This window comes from Coregonus clupeaformis, chromosome 26 (genome assembly GCF_020615455.1).
Source record: "Coregonus clupeaformis isolate EN_2021a chromosome 26, ASM2061545v1, whole genome shotgun sequence".
Lineage (NCBI taxonomy): Eukaryota > Metazoa > Chordata > Actinopteri > Salmoniformes > Salmonidae > Coregonus > Coregonus clupeaformis.
Window position 1 is genome coordinate 6284229 of NC_059217.1, and position 12723 is coordinate 6296951.

At 41.7% G+C, this 12723-nt stretch overlaps 1 protein-coding gene across 1 annotated transcript in view; it reads left to right on the top strand.

Annotated features, from left to right (window-relative positions):
- Window positions 1–274: 274 nt before the first annotated feature.
- The window catches only part of LOC121539803 (carboxyl-terminal PDZ ligand of neuronal nitric oxide synthase protein-like), a gene marked incomplete at its 3' end in the record, with an annotated part of 253155 nt that continues 240706 nt past the window's right edge, over window positions 275–12723 (top strand). The window contains exon 1 of the mRNA XM_041848478.2: window positions 275–683. Within this exon, the coding sequence (XP_041704412.2) occupies window positions 579–683 (105 nt within the window). The remainder of the gene's footprint in view (window positions 684–12723) is intronic.

Here is a 12723-nt window from a genome sequence, read left to right on the forward strand (position 1 = left end):
TGACACTGGGCGAATTCGTTTTGCATGGCCCGGTTCCCCATATTGGCGGAGTTTGTACATTTTAGACCATTCCATTGGTCTTTAAGTGAACTATCCATGCACCGGCCAATTGAAAACGAATTCGCCCTCTTACTATACCATGAATTAACTATGTTCCAATGAAAAGAGGAAGAATTCCCAGATTCTTCCAATCCCAATCTGCCTGGAGAATCCACGCAAGGGGGAGAGTGAGGGGGGGCTAGGCTGCTCATGGCGTTTTACTAGTGGGGAAAACGACAGGACCAGGAAAACAACATTTTTGATTGTTGGGGTAGTTTTACGTCGCTGAAAGTAACCTGGTGCTATTTATTTCGGAAGTGATTTGATTTGCCGGAGAGGCACGATTGTTTTTGTAAACCAGTCTACTTGCGTGAGCAATAGATACAAAGTTACACCTCCTAGCCCACTGTATACTTCTGGGACGACTACTCGTTGCAATGGACCACTGGAATTAAGGGATTTGGGACTCGTTTTGCGTTTTGGATTAACAATTAGGTTCGTCCTCTTCCGTGTGGTGTGAAAACGGATAGTCGGCAGTCATGCCAGCGAAAACAAAGTACAATCTAGTTGATGATGGCCATGATTTGAGAATTCCATTGCATAACGAGGAAGCATTCCAACATGGTATCAACTTCGAAGCAAAGGTGAGTTGTTTTTATATGCTACTGTATTGAGATTATTTGCAAAACTATCTCCCAATCCCTCATTTTCCTCATTAGTGGAGTTAATGTAGGTTTTTGCTAAAATGTGTTTAGCCTATTGAATATTACGGTGGTGTATTGCTGCCACTAAGCAAAATATATGTTTTATATAATTATGAGATAAGATCACGTTATTACGAAATTAATCAATATCTAATTATTACGAAAATAACCCATGATGTCGTTATTATGAGAAAGATAATGTTATAATGATACAGACCTCGTTATTACGAGAAATATCATGTTGTAATGAGAAAGATGTAGTTATTATAATGAAATAGTCCGGTTGCACGTTATTATGAAAAATAGCCTATGCCTTAGGCTACTTGGCAAGTTTGGCTTCCTCTCATGCACAGGTTGACATTTTGGCCGGTTTGCTTGAGGTAATCAACTTTTATGTTTTCCTCGGTTTTAGGCATTAGGAGATATTAGAGAGATGGCATTGAGGAATAAAGATGTTGTTGTCATTAGTTTACGTACATTGTGGAGTTATCTAAGACTCAACAAACGAAGAAAACAATCGGACTTACTTGACATAGCTTTATTCCTTCTTGATCAAGTGGGACGACATGGGAAGCTTCATGGATACAAACTAATGCATCTTAAATGCATCCAAGCGGAATATGTGGTGACCCAAAACACAATCAGGCATTTACTTCATCTAGATCCCCATGGAGTGAGCATTTGGGCAGACCTCTCTGGGAACGAGATAACTAGCTTGCTACCTTACCTTCACAACCAAGAGGACATAGAGGAACAGTTTAGGTAACCCAGCTAGCGCAGAACGTTCATTTTTAAAAACATTTTTAGTAATTTAGCATCCAGAGCGATTTACATGAGCAATTAAAAAAACTATATTTTTCACCTAGTTGGCTCGGGGATTAGAACCAGCGAGTAACCTTTCGGTTACTGGCACAACGCTCTTAACCACTAAGCTACTTGCCGCCCAACGTTCCTGTAACGTTCCCTAAAGGTTCTCATTTGGTTCTTAGAACAATTACTTTCACAGAACGTTCTGGGAACTTTGTAGGAAAGTTATTTTTCTATGAACCAAAGGAGAACCTTTAGGGAATGTTGTTGTTTTGGTAAGGTAGAAACACATTGTTCTGAGAACATTCAAATAACCTCATAAAATGTTATTTTTTGGTGAATTAGAACTTTTACATAAAATTCCCCTGTGGTTCCCGTTTGGTTGTTGGAAGAAATAAAATTATGTGGACGTTCTGGAAACTTTGCATATCTAAGGACCATATTGGATCAAACTGCTGAAAGAGGAGATGAAGTGTATGTGGAGGTGAGTGCACATCATTTTGTAAATAACTAGTTTTTTTATTCCCCCCCCCCCCCCAAAAAAAAAAAACTTGTTTAAACTCTCCTTTACAATTTGTTTACAAGACAAACGGTCATGTGACACCTTGGTCACCACAGCAACTGTTGACAGTTGGGGAAATGGCTGCCAGGCAGTTTAGCTTGTTTCAAGTACTGCTAATATTACTATTCTTACAGGTAAGGAGTCAGAGAAACATACTAAAACTACAACATCTGTTTATATGAACATCTTAGGAGGTAGCATAGTTATTTTTGAACGTTTTGTGTATGCAGAATAAAACAATTTATGCGTAAATTAGCTAGTTTAGCTAGCGTGTTCTCCAGCTGCATTGGCTGCTAGCTAGGTCTGACCATAAAAACATATTTTTTGGGGAGAGTGACAAATTAGGTCTGATAACCCTCTTGCTATGTTATAATTTTTTTTATATTTTGAAACAGATAGCAATAATTTGATTTGTTGAATTAGACTACTTGGCTAGTACCTGACGATGGTAACCAAGTCACATGACCCGTTGTGTAAATAAGTTAGTATAGAAGCGTGCCAACTTAACTTTACAAAAGTTAATACAAATCAAATGTATTTGTCGCATGCGCCGAATACAACAAGTGTGTAGAGTTTACCGTGAAATGCTTACTTATGAGCACTTTCCCAACAATGCAGTTAAAAAGTAAGAAAATTAACTATAGATAAAAATACAAATAGTAACACAATAAAATAACAATAACAAGGCTATATACAGGCTATATACAGTACAAGGAGTATCGGTACCGAGTTAGTGTACTGGGGTACGAGGGAGTTGGGTTGATTGAGGTAATATGTAGGTTTGGTTAGATGATTGAAGTACTGTACTTGTAAGGTCATATTTTATAATTTAGCTAGTCATGTTGGCAATAGAATAAGCTTTCAAATGATGGCCACCTGACCCAGATTGCTATTTATAATGGACCGTTTTTGGATTGCAACAACAGTGTGATGGTGGGGATACAGGGCTGTGTTCCAAAAAATTAATGAATAAATACAAGCAGGGCATAAAATTAACACCCGCCAAATGCGGGTAGATTTAGGTATTGGGGGGTAAGAATGTCTATTTCACCAGCCACGTAGGCAGGTGGTGAATTTGCAGGGCTCAACAGTGCGAGCATTACATTCACATTTACGAGTAAAAAGTCAAGTATGAGCACATGCTGCAGTAGCTGTTTTCAAAGTATTTCTGACGTTTTGTTTAACAGCTGCTAATCGCACAAAGAAATACAAAAAAAATAATCCCTTTTCTTTTACCTCTAGGATAAAGCATCTGTATGCAGGGGTGGAAATAGAATTTGAAGGAGTGAAATATGTTGAGGTTGTTCCAACCACTTGGATTGTTAAAACGGATTCAGTATGTTTCTACTTTGACAACAAACAAACAGATTGTGTTCTGACCTTCAAAAAATAAATAATTGTAATATACAGTTGAAGTCGGAAGTAATTTTTCCAGCAATTGTTTACAGACAGATTATTTCACTTATAATTCACTTTATCACAATTCCAGTGGGTCAGAAGTTTACATACACTAAGTTGACTGTGCCTTTAAACATCTTGGAAAATTCCAGAAAATGATGTCATGGCTTTAGAAGCTTCTGATAGGCTAATTGACATCATTTGAGTCAATTGGAGGTGTACCTGTGGATGTATTTCAAGGCCTACCTTCAAACTCAGTGCCTCTTTGCTTGACATCATAGGAAAATCAAAATAAATCAGCCAAGACCTCAGAAAAAAATGTGTAGACCTCCACAAGTCTGGTTGATCCTTGGGAGCAATTTCCAAATGCCTGAAGGTACCACATTCATCTGTACAAACAATAGTACGCAAGTATAAACACCATGGGACCACGCAGCCGTCATACCGCTCAGGAAGGAGACACGTTCTGTCTCCTAGAGATGAACGTACTTTGGTGCGAAAAGTGCAAATCAATCCCAGAAAAACAGCAAAGGACCTTGTGAAGATGCTGGAGGAAACAGGTACAAAAGTATCTATATCCACACTAAAACGAGTCCTATATCGACATAACCTGAAAGGCCGCTCAGCAAGGAAGCCGCTCCAAAACCGCCATTAAAAAAAGCCAGACTACGGTTTGCAACTGCACACATGGGGACAAAGATCGTACTTTTTGGAGAAATGTCCTCTGGTCTGATTAAACAAAAATAGAACTGTTTGGCCATAATGACCATTGTTATGTTTGTAGGAAAAAAGGGAACGCTTGCAAGCCGAAGAACACCATCCCAACCGTGAAGCACAGGGGTGACAGCATCATGCTGTGGGGGTGCTTTGCTGCAGGAGGGAATGGTGCACTTCACAAAATAGATCGCATCATGAGGAAGGAAAATTATGTGGATATATTGAAGCAATATCTCAAGACATCAGTCAGGAAGTTAAAGCTTGGTCGCAAATGGGTCTTCCAAATGGGTCTTCCAAATGGACAATGGCCCCAAGCATACTTCCAAAGTTGTGGCAAAATAGCTTAAGGACAACACAGTCAAGGTATTGGAGTGGCCATCACAAAGCCCTGACCTCAATCCTATATAACATTTGTGGGCAGAACTGAAAAAGCGTTTGCGAGCAAGGAGGCCTACAAACCTGACTCAGTTACACCAGCTCTGTCAGGAGGAATGGGCCAAAATTCACCCAACTTATTGTGGGAAGCTTGTGGAAGGCTACCCGAATCGTTTGAACCAAGTTAAACAATTTAAAGGCAATGCTACCAAATACTATTTGAGTGTATGTAAACTTCTGACCCACTGGGAATGTGATGAAAGAAATAAAAGCTGAAATAAATCATTATCTCTACTATTATTCTGACAATTCACATTCTTAAAATATAGTGGTGATCTTAACTGACCTAAGACAGGAATCTTTACTAGGATTAAATGTCAGGAATTGTGAAAAACAGTTTAAATGTATTTGGCTAAGGTGTATGTAAACTTCCGACTTCAACTGTATATTGGGTTATAATTGAAATACACTGTAACCTCTTCATCAGGGTGTGTATTGCTAATGGACCAAAAAAGGTAACCCCAAAAAAGTTAAACTGTGAAAGACCCGACAAGACATGTAAAATGCAATGGCCAGAATTCTGGAGACCACAGGTAAATTGAATATGTTTTAGACTGATAGTATGAAATCTGGATTCAGTATGACAGTCTAATAGGGCATGTCCAGTATGGGACTTTACATTGGGGTTTGGCCTATCAAATAACCATTGTAGAATTATTTGTAACCCGATTATTATTATTTTTAGACTCGTATGACAGACCAAAGAAGAAAGTTAACTGGGCAGAGGAGACATCTAATTTGGAGACAGATCATCTCCCAAAAAATTAAACACTTTCGAGACTATAAAAGTCATGGTAATACCGGTAATCTATATAACTAGCAGTTAACATTACGGTGCCCTAGCAGGCCACGTTTAATTTATGTTTGTTGCCATTGGCCGGCCGGGATGTCCCATCGCAATGGCGAAGAGGCAGAGCAGAAAAAGGAGACAGACAGACAGTTAAAGTAAGCACAATTGTAGGCTGTTTCTTGATCTACAGTATACTGAATCACACATGTTTGTTCATTTGTGGTGTGGTCATTGAAAAAACAATACATTTGATTCTCACTTTTATTTAAATGTATATTAAACATTAATTTGTTTACAGTCAGCTCACAAAACTGCGATGTCTGCAGCACCAGAGGTACACAATAGTGATGCTAAATTAGGAACTTTCAAAAGAAACATGAAAATACATTCCAATATCTATAACGAATAACGTGTTTTATTTTGTTTTACAGCTGTCTCTCCACTGTCCAACAATGGTAAAAAGCTCAACTTACAACTATTTCAAAATATTGAAGCATCCTTGTATGTTGTACCCAGGGCCTAAAATTAACACCCGGCAAATACGAGTAGATTTTGGCATTGGCAGGTGGTCAGGGCTCCACAGTGTGAGCATTTCTGTGTGGACCAAAAAGTTAATTTTAGGCCCTGATTGTAACCATCTTAGTGGTGCCAAATTTGGAACTTTCAAATGAAGTGTAGCATACAGTGGCTTGCGAAAGTATTCACCCCCCTTGGCATTTTTCCTGTTTTGTTGCCTTACAACCTGGATTTAAAATGGATTTTTGTGGGGTTTGTATCATTTGATTTACACAACATGCCTACCATTTTGAAGATGCAAAATATATATTTTTTGTGAAACAAACAAGAAATAAGAAAAAACAACAGAACACTTGAGCGTGCATAACTATTCACCCCCACCTTTTGCAGCAATTACAGCTGCAAGTCTTTTGGGGTATGTCTATAGCCACTGGGATTTTTTCCCATTCTTCAAGGCAAAACTGCTCCAGCTCCTTCAAGTTGGATAGGTTCCGCTGGTGTACAGAAATCTTTAAGTCATACCACAGATTCTCAATTGGATTGAGGTCTGGGCTTTGAATAGGCCATTCCAAGACATTTAAATGTTTCCCCTTAAACCACTTGAGTGTTGCTTTAGCAGTATTCTTAGTCATTGTCCTGCTGGAAGGTGAACCTCTGTCCCAGTCTCAAATCTCTGGAAGGCTGAAACAGGTTTCCACAAGAATTTCCCTGAATTTCCCTGTGCTCAAATTTTGTCTCATCTAACCAGAGTACCTTCTTCCATATGTTTGGGGAGTCTCCAAGATGCCTTTTGGCGAACACCAAACGTGTTTGCTTATTTTTTTCTTTAAGCAATGGCTTTTTTCTGGCCACTCTTCCGTAAAGCCCAGCTCTGTGGAGTGTACGGCTTAAAGTGGTCCTATGGACAGATACTCCAATCTCCGCTGTGGAGCTTTGCAGCTCCTTCAGGGTTATCTTTGGTCTCTTTGTTGCCTCTCTGATGAATGCCCTCCTTGACTGGTCCGTGAGTTTTGGTGGGCGGCCCTCTCTTGGCAGGTTTGTTGTGGTGCCATATTCTTTCAAGTTTTTAATAATGGATTTAATGGTGCTCCATGGGACGTTGAAAGTTTAGGATATTTTTGAATTTTTTGAAACAAGTTTATTTTTTTCATTTCACTTCACCAGTTTGGACTATTTTGTATGTCCATTACATGAAATCCAAATAAAAATAATTTTAAATTACAAGTTGTAATGCAGCAATATAGGAAAAACGCCAAGGGGGATGAATACTTTTGTTATTTTTAACATGTGATTAATTTTGTCTCACAGAAGTTTATCCACCAAGCTCACCTGGAAGACCGTCCCCCAGCAGAGGTAAATGGCATACAGTAACTTGATAGTATGTAAAAACGTTGAGGCATTCACATCGAAACAGTAGACCCTATTTTATAGTGTCATAATTTAGAGCCTGAACTTTCTTTATTTTTTGGGTACTTTTTACCCCTTTTTCTCCCCAATTGGTAGTTACAATCTTGTCCCATCGCTGCAACTCCCGTACGGACTCGGGAGAGGTGAAGGTCGAGAGCCATGCGTCCTCCGAAACACGACCCCGCCAAGCCGCACTGCTTGTTGACACACTGCTCGCTTAACCCAGAAGCAAGCCGCACCAATGTGTCGGAGGAAACACCGTACAGCTGGCAACCGAAGTCAGCGTGCATGCGCCTGGCCCGCCACAAGGAGTCGCTAGAGCGCGATGGGCCATGGACATCCCGGCCGGCCAAACCCTCCCCAAACTCAGACAACGCTGGGCCAATTGTGCGCCGTCTCATGGGTCTCCCGGGCGTGGCTGGCTGTGACACAGCCCGGGATCGAACACGGGTCGACTCTAGCACTGCGATGCAGTGCCTTAAACCGTTGCGCCACTCGGGAAGCCTGAACTTTCAATTGAAGTGCAAAATACATTAGACGTTGGTTAATGTTAACATGTGATTCATTTTGTTTCAAAGACATCTCTCCACCCAACCGTACCGCAACACAGTCCCAAAGCACAGGTAAATGGCTTACAGTAACTTCATAATATAACAAAATTGAAGCATTCACATCAAAACAATATACCTTATTTTGCTCTATCATAGGTCCAATCCCACATTGACCCCCTAGACCCTATGCACTTGTGGAGATCTGATTTGATGGGTCTAAACAATATGGTGAAACTTCCACCTAGCCTATCAAAGGGCCAATTTGAATTATTACCAAATGGAGTTGATTTGGGATTGGGCCATTCTTTTGGAACCAGAACTTGCAAATGAAGTGTGACATACAGTGCCTTCGGAAAGTATTCAGACTGCTTGACTTTTTCCACATTTTGTACGTTACAGCCTTATTCTAAAATTGATTAAATTGTTTTTTTCCCCCTCATCAATCTACACACTATATATACCCCATAATGACAAAGCAAAAACATGTTTTTAGAAATGTTTGCTAATTTATAAAAAATGTACTTAAATATTACATTTACATAAGTATTCAGACCCTTTACTCAGTACTTTGTTGAAGCACCTTTGGCAGCAATTACAGCCTTGAGTCTTCTTGGGTATGATGCTACAAGCTTGGCACACCTGTATTTGGGGAGTTTCTCCCATTCGTCTCTGCAAATCCACTCAAGCTCTGTCAGGTTGGATGGGGAGCGTTGCTGCACAGCTATTTTCAGGTCTCTCCAGAGATGTTCGATCGGGTTCAAGTCCGTGCTCTGGCTGGGCCACTCAAGGACATCAAATCAAACTTTATTTGTCACATGCGCCGAATACAACAGGTGAAGACCTTAACGTGCAATGCTTACTTACAAGCTTACTTACATTCAGAGACTTGACCCGAAGCCACTCCTGCGTTGTCTTGGCTGTGTGCTTAGGGTCATTGTCCGTTCATCTTTTCCTCCATCTTTTCCTCTGCCGCTGAAAAACATCCCCACAGCATGATGCTGCCACCACCATTCTTCACTGTAGGGATGGTGCCAGGTTTCCTCCAGACGTGACGCTTTAAATTCAGGCCAAAGAGTTCAATCTTGGTTTCATCAGACCAGGGAATCTTGTTTCTCATAGTCTGAGATTCTTTAGGTGACTTTTGGCAAACTCTAAGCGGGCTGTCATGTGCCTTTTTACTGAGGACTGGCTTCCGTCTGGCCACTCTACCATAAAGTCCTGATTGTTGGAGTGCTGCAGAGATGGTTGTCCTTCTGGAAGGTTCTCCAATCTCCACAGAGGAACTTTGGAGCTCTGTCAGAGTGACCATCAGGTTCTTGGTCACCTCCCTTACCATGGCCCTTCTCCCCCGATTGCTCAGTTTGACTGGCCGGCCAGCTCTAGGAAGAGTCTTGGTGGTTCCAAACATCTTCCATTTTAAGAATGATGGAGGCCACTGTGTTCTTGGGGACCTTCAATGCTGCAGAATTATTTTGTTACCCTTCCCCAGATCTGTGCCTCGACACAATCCTGTCTCAGAGATCTACGGACAATACCTTTGACCTCATGGCTTGGTTTTTGCTTTGACATGCACTGTCAACTGTGGGACCTTATATAGACAGGTGTGTGCCTTTCCAAATCAAATCAAATTTTATTGGTCACATACACATATTTAGCAGATGTTATTGCGAGTGTAGCGAAATGCTTGTGTTCCTAGCTCCAACAGTGCAGTAGTATCTAACAATTCACAACAATACACAAATCTAAAAGTAAAATAATGAAATTAAGAAATATATAAATATTAGGACGAGCAATGTCGGAGTGGCATTGACTAAAATACAGGAGAATAGAATACAGTATATACATATGAGATGAGTAAAGCAGTATGTATCCATTATTAAAGTGGCCTGCGATTCCATATCTATGTATATAGGGCAGCAGCCTCTAGGGTGCAGGGTTGAGTAACCGGGTGGTAGCCGGCTAGTAATCATGTCCAATCAATTGAATTTACCACAGGTTGACTCCAATCAAGTTGTAGAAACATCTCAAGGATGATCAATGGAAACAGGATGCACCTGAGCTCAATTTCGAGTCTCATTGGAAAGGGACTGAATACGTATGTAAATAAATGAGCAAAACATTTGAAAAACCTGTTTTCGCTTTGTCATTATGGGGTATTGTGAGATAGATGAGTTTATTTTTATTTTTTATCTATTTTAGAATAAGACCGTAACGTAACAATGTGGAAAAGGTCAAGGGGTCTGAATACTTTCCGAATGGACTGTATACCTGGAGATATAAGCAGTGTTTCAGTCTCTCTTTCCCAGCTTTGATGCACCTGTACTGTCTCCGCCTTGTAGATGGTAGCGGGGTGAACAGGCCATGGCTCGGGTGGCTGAGGTCCTTGATGATCCTCTTGATCTTCCTGTGGCACCGGGTGCTGTAGATGTCCTGGAGGGCAGGCAGTGTGCCCCTGGTGATGCGTTGGGCTGACCGCGCCACCCTCTGGAGAGCCCTGCGGTTGCGGACGGTGCAGTTGCCAAACCAGGCGGTGATACAGTCTGACAGGATGCTCTCAATAGGGCATCTTTAGAAGTGTGTATCCAAAGTGGGGATGAGGAGGATCCTAACTTGTTACTTGAATATATTGCAGATTCTCGATGACAGGAAAACATGCCTTGCCTTAAACAGTCTTGTCCATAGTTGTCAGTTTAATGTACTAAGATCTTCAGGAGTAAATTTTAACTTTTCAGAAAAAGGAGGCACTACCCAGGCAATTCTCAGGTATTTTGATGCCTCAACAGCTCATCCTTTTCATAGGAGAGCATCCTCACCTGGCTGATAGTGGACTGTTTCAGCAGGATCCAAAAGACAGGCGGTCTGCGGGAGCACCTAGAGGAGCTGCTGGAGTTAACCACACACAGCAATGCCGTTGGTCAGGTGGCCCACTCACTTCTCAGTCTCCTGAGGATTGGAAAACAAAATAGATTAGTTGAAAGGCACACTGTCAGGTCGGGAATAGATGAACCCTAAACTAATATAGAACATAATGTATTCAAAAAATAACTTCTGTAAACTTCTAATCAGGCAACAGCCCCCTTACAGTCTCTGGTATTGTCCCCTGAGGGAATCTAATTATTCACTATTGTAAATCATCTGACCATGATAACATTTAATTTTGAAAGTAATATGAGCGCCTCAAGAAGAATGTGAAGACCCTAGTAGATAATTGAAGTGGGTGGAAGCAAGGGGGGTTGTAACTGTGACCCACCTGGAAGTCAAAGCCAGGCTGGGCTGGAGTGAAGCTTAGACCAAGAAGTTATGCGGCGGGGTCCAGCTGAGGCCACTATGAAGGAGATGGGAGACCACGTGGCACCTAGGGTGGAGACAGGGAGATGGAAGGGAGAGGGGGGTATCTGTGAGTGGAGTGCTGTCAATATAACGTCAAGTCAAATGTGAGTGTGTGTGTGTGTTTCTGCCTGCCTGCCTGCCTGTCAGTTGCTACTCAAAGCATAGTCTACCTCGGTCAGTAGATCATTACATGGCGATGAACTTGGCTCCTACTTCGGCTGGCGGACTTCTTCCTGGCCTCAGCAATGGTCAGCAGACTGCACCGAGGGGTGAAGGACAGCAGGGGGATCTGATATGATAGGTGCTTACCTCCTGCAGTAGAAGTGTTGAACGTAAAATAAAGCATCTCTCATGGTGATTGGATGTCAAATAAATCCTTGCCAATAGTTGAGAAGAGCTGCTGTTGCTAGGCTAGTCCCAGATCTGTATGTCCACTCACCCACTTCTACCAGGGGGTCAATCTGTAGTTATAGAAAGGATGAGGGAGAGAGAGAATTTGCTATCAGAGTAGGAGTGCTGGTCTAGGACCAGGTCCACTCTGTCTGTATAATATTAGTATTCATTATGATCTTACCTTTTGCAAATTCTTAGTCTGGATTGTTCTCTTGGGTAAAATTGGACCAAGTGCATTAACGAAATATAATTAGTACTGTAAATCCATATGTACATGTACTAGCTAGCTAGCACTTTAGTAGTACCTAATATAGGATACTTGTATCTGCTGTTACAGATTAACTCATGACGATGAGCTCCTACATGTGCTCCAGTAAAGTTGCCCTCAGTGGCCACCACCACTCCTCAGCCACATCTGGAACTCCAAGACAAACAGACCGACAGACACAGTCTGATACCTGGGCAAAATAGACAAATGCAAAACCAATGTTGCTATTCATAGGTTGCACCAGCCTGTTCAACCACTCTTTCGTATCGTCTGAGATCCCCAGAGATTGGAAAGCTGCCGCGGTCATCCCCCTCTTCAAAGGGGGTGACACTCTAGATCAAAACTGTTACAGACCTATATCCATCCTGCCCTGCCTTTCGAAATAATTTGAAAGCCAAGTTAGCAAACAGATCACCGACCACTTCGAATCCCACCGTACCTTCTCCGCTATACAATCTGGTTTCCGAGCTGGTCATGGTCACCTCAGCCATGCTCAAGGTCCTAAACGATATAATAACCGCGATCGATAAAATACAGTACTGTGCAGCCATCTTCATCGACCTGGCCGAGGCTTTTGACTCTGTCAATCACCGCATTCTTATTGGCAGACTAAATAGCCTTGGTTTCTCAAATGACTGCCTCGCCTGGTTCACCAACTACTTCTCAGATAGAGGTCAATGTGTCAAATCGGAGGGCCTGTTGTCTGGACCTCTGGCAGTCTCTATGGGGGTGCCACAGGGTTCAATTCTCGGGCCGACTCTATTCTCTGTGTATATCAATGATGTCGCTCTTGCTGCTGGTGACTC